Source organism: Echinops telfairi, unplaced genomic scaffold (assembly GCF_000313985.2).
Source record: "Echinops telfairi isolate 266 unplaced genomic scaffold, ASM31398v2 ScPeMD7_5;HRSCAF=22, whole genome shotgun sequence".
Lineage (NCBI taxonomy): Eukaryota > Metazoa > Chordata > Mammalia > Afrosoricida > Tenrecidae > Echinops > Echinops telfairi.
This window is the reverse complement of record NW_022103901.1, coordinates 14393907-14396287: the sequence shown is the minus strand read 5'-3', so window position 1 is coordinate 14396287 and position 2381 is coordinate 14393907. Positions and strand designations below refer to the sequence as shown.

Sequence of the window (2381 nt, the reverse complement as noted above, 5' to 3'; positions counted from 1 at the left end):
ACGAGCTAGGCCCAACTGCCCAGGGACCACATCAGGTCCAACACACTTCCATCCGGGTTCCAGAGTCCCGCTAGCCTGGACCTGATGCCTCGCCCTTACAAACCCACTGGTTCGCATTCTGCAGAACCTTCTCAACTTTCCTTGCGGACCTTGGTGTCTGGGGAAGCTCCTGGGGAAGCTGGGGGAAGCTCTTCCTTCTTCTCCGCACCCGAAGATCTTCCCTCTTCCCCGAGTCTGCAATCTTAACTCCCCCTCTTTTCACAACGGCACTCAATCCCTGACACATCTTTTCGGGCTCCCCCTTCAGCCGTGGTGGGCACACTTGATGCCAGCGATCAAAGGCCTGGAACCAGAGCCGTCTGACATCTGCATCTGTGACTCTTTGGGGACTGCAGCTTTCTAGAGAGCAAGAGGCATGTCGCCTCATTCATTTGTCATCACCACTTCCCCCAGCCTGCCCACACTTGGTACTTAACAGTGTTCCTTGAATCACTGAATGGCACTTGGCTTCATTGCTTGACTAGACGTTATCCACTTTGAAGCCAAGAAAGTGGTCCAGCCTTCCTGTTATCTCCCACACCCCCTCACTCCGGGCCAGAATTTAATATTGACTGCCCAGTGCTCAGTGATAGCCAATGTTGTCATCCTCTTCCATAAATGATATCCCATGCGGACGGGTGCTCCTGACGAGAGAATGGGAGAAAGATTAAGCGGCGGGATGGGAAGGAAACAGACTGTTTTGCTGCAGTTCCCCTTTGAGAAGAACTGTGGACCAGATCGCCTGTGTGAAGGAGACCTGCGTGTGGATCTCCGCTTCGCAGGGTAGGCGGGACCGCCTCTCCTAGCCCCAACCTCCCGCGCCTGCTCCCGTTCAGCTGCCCTGACAAAGAAAGGGCTCCGATGGAAATGCTTTCTGCCCGTGGCTCCCAAGTCCCGCACAGACCCCTGATCAGTTCCACCCTGTTTGCAGCCCTGCAGCCCTGTTGCTTCCTTCCAGCCTGCAGACGCTGGTGGTGGGGAGCTCCCTGGAGCTCAACGTGACTGTGAGGGTGCGGAATGAGGGTGAGGATTCCTATGGGACCAGAATCAACTTCTACTACCCTCCCGGGCTGTTCTATCGGCGGGTGTTAGGGATTCAGGTAAACCTTTCCCCGAGCTGGCGGAGACCTCTCCCCTAGCCTAGGTTAGAGGGCGGCCATCTTAATGCTTCTGTGATGAGTTATGGACATGCCTGGGCAGAAACATGAGGCTAATTTCGTGAAGACTGCAGTTCGCATCTGATTTAAATTGGATGCTATTGGCTATTTGTCCATCCCGGCAGCTCTCTCCCTAGGTGCCCTTCCTCGTCATAGCCTCCCTTGTCCCAAAGACCAATCCCATGTGGACTCCGGGATCATGGCTTCCCGATGCCCCCTGATAGCTTTCCCAGCCGTGACTGCGTCACTGTCACACCGTTGAGTTTGGCCGAGAACTTTACCTGGATGAAGATGCGCTGCACGTGCCCTGCCGTGTTTTGCTTCTTCCCTTCAAGACCATGTGCGGTACATGTTGTTGCAGGGTTCCCAAACCCCTCTAGAGCATGTTCCGTGTGGCCGAGCATGCCAGGGCGCGTCACCCGTTAGTCAAGCATCGTTCCATGGGAGGCCATCTGCGTTGTCCTTGTCATTCCTCATTTGTTTTCTTGTCGACGATGAGAATACACACGGCTCCTGGATTTGACAAGGACAATCCAGGGGCCTGGGTAGCGTTTTCCAATGGCGCTGGCACGGCCACGTAGATAGATCTTAACGGAGGACCGTGCCCAAGCACGGGCCACGTTGGGTGGCGTTGGTGACATGTTTCGCAATGAACATTCTCGGTGTCTCTCCTCTCGTGGCCCCGTTTCTGTCTACTTTCCTGCCTTCCCATCTTTCCCATCTTTCTTTGGGCGTCATTCTGGACACGCTGGTCTCATGGACGAGCGTGCTCAAAGGAGCACAACACGTAGAGGGAGTGTTCTTTCCTTTTTTTAATCATTTTTATAGGGGGCTGTTATCACAATCCATCCACCCATCCGCCATGTCAAGCACATTTGTACCTAGTTGGCCATCATCCTTTTCAAACATTTTCTTTCTACTTGAGCCCGTGGCATCAGCTCGGTTCCCCCCCACCCTCCCCGGCCTCCGGGAGGGGGAATGTTGACTACGTTGTGAACCAATGCAGTGTTTAGCGCCAAGGTGATCTTGGGAGCAAGGGATCCCTTTGGTTTTGTTTGTTTGTTTTGCGGGGGGAGGGGGTGTTGCTGATTTTGTTTTGCTTTTTAGAAAACTTTTTTTTTTTAAACATTTTATTAGGGGCTCATACAACTGTTATCCCAATCCATACACACATCAATTGTGTAA

At 53.3% G+C, this 2381-nt stretch overlaps 1 protein-coding gene across 1 annotated transcript in view; it reads left to right on the top strand.

The window, feature by feature from the left end:
* The window catches only part of ITGAD (integrin subunit alpha D), a 29086-nt gene that overhangs the window by 16216 nt on the left and 10489 nt on the right, over window positions 1–2381 (top strand). Inside the window, exons 14-16 of the mRNA XM_013005444.1 lie at window positions 308–312; window positions 749–822; window positions 998–1139. Of these exons, the coding sequence (XP_012860898.1) occupies window positions 308–312; window positions 749–822; window positions 998–1139 (221 nt within the window). The remainder of the gene's footprint in view (window positions 1–307; window positions 313–748; window positions 823–997; window positions 1140–2381) is intronic.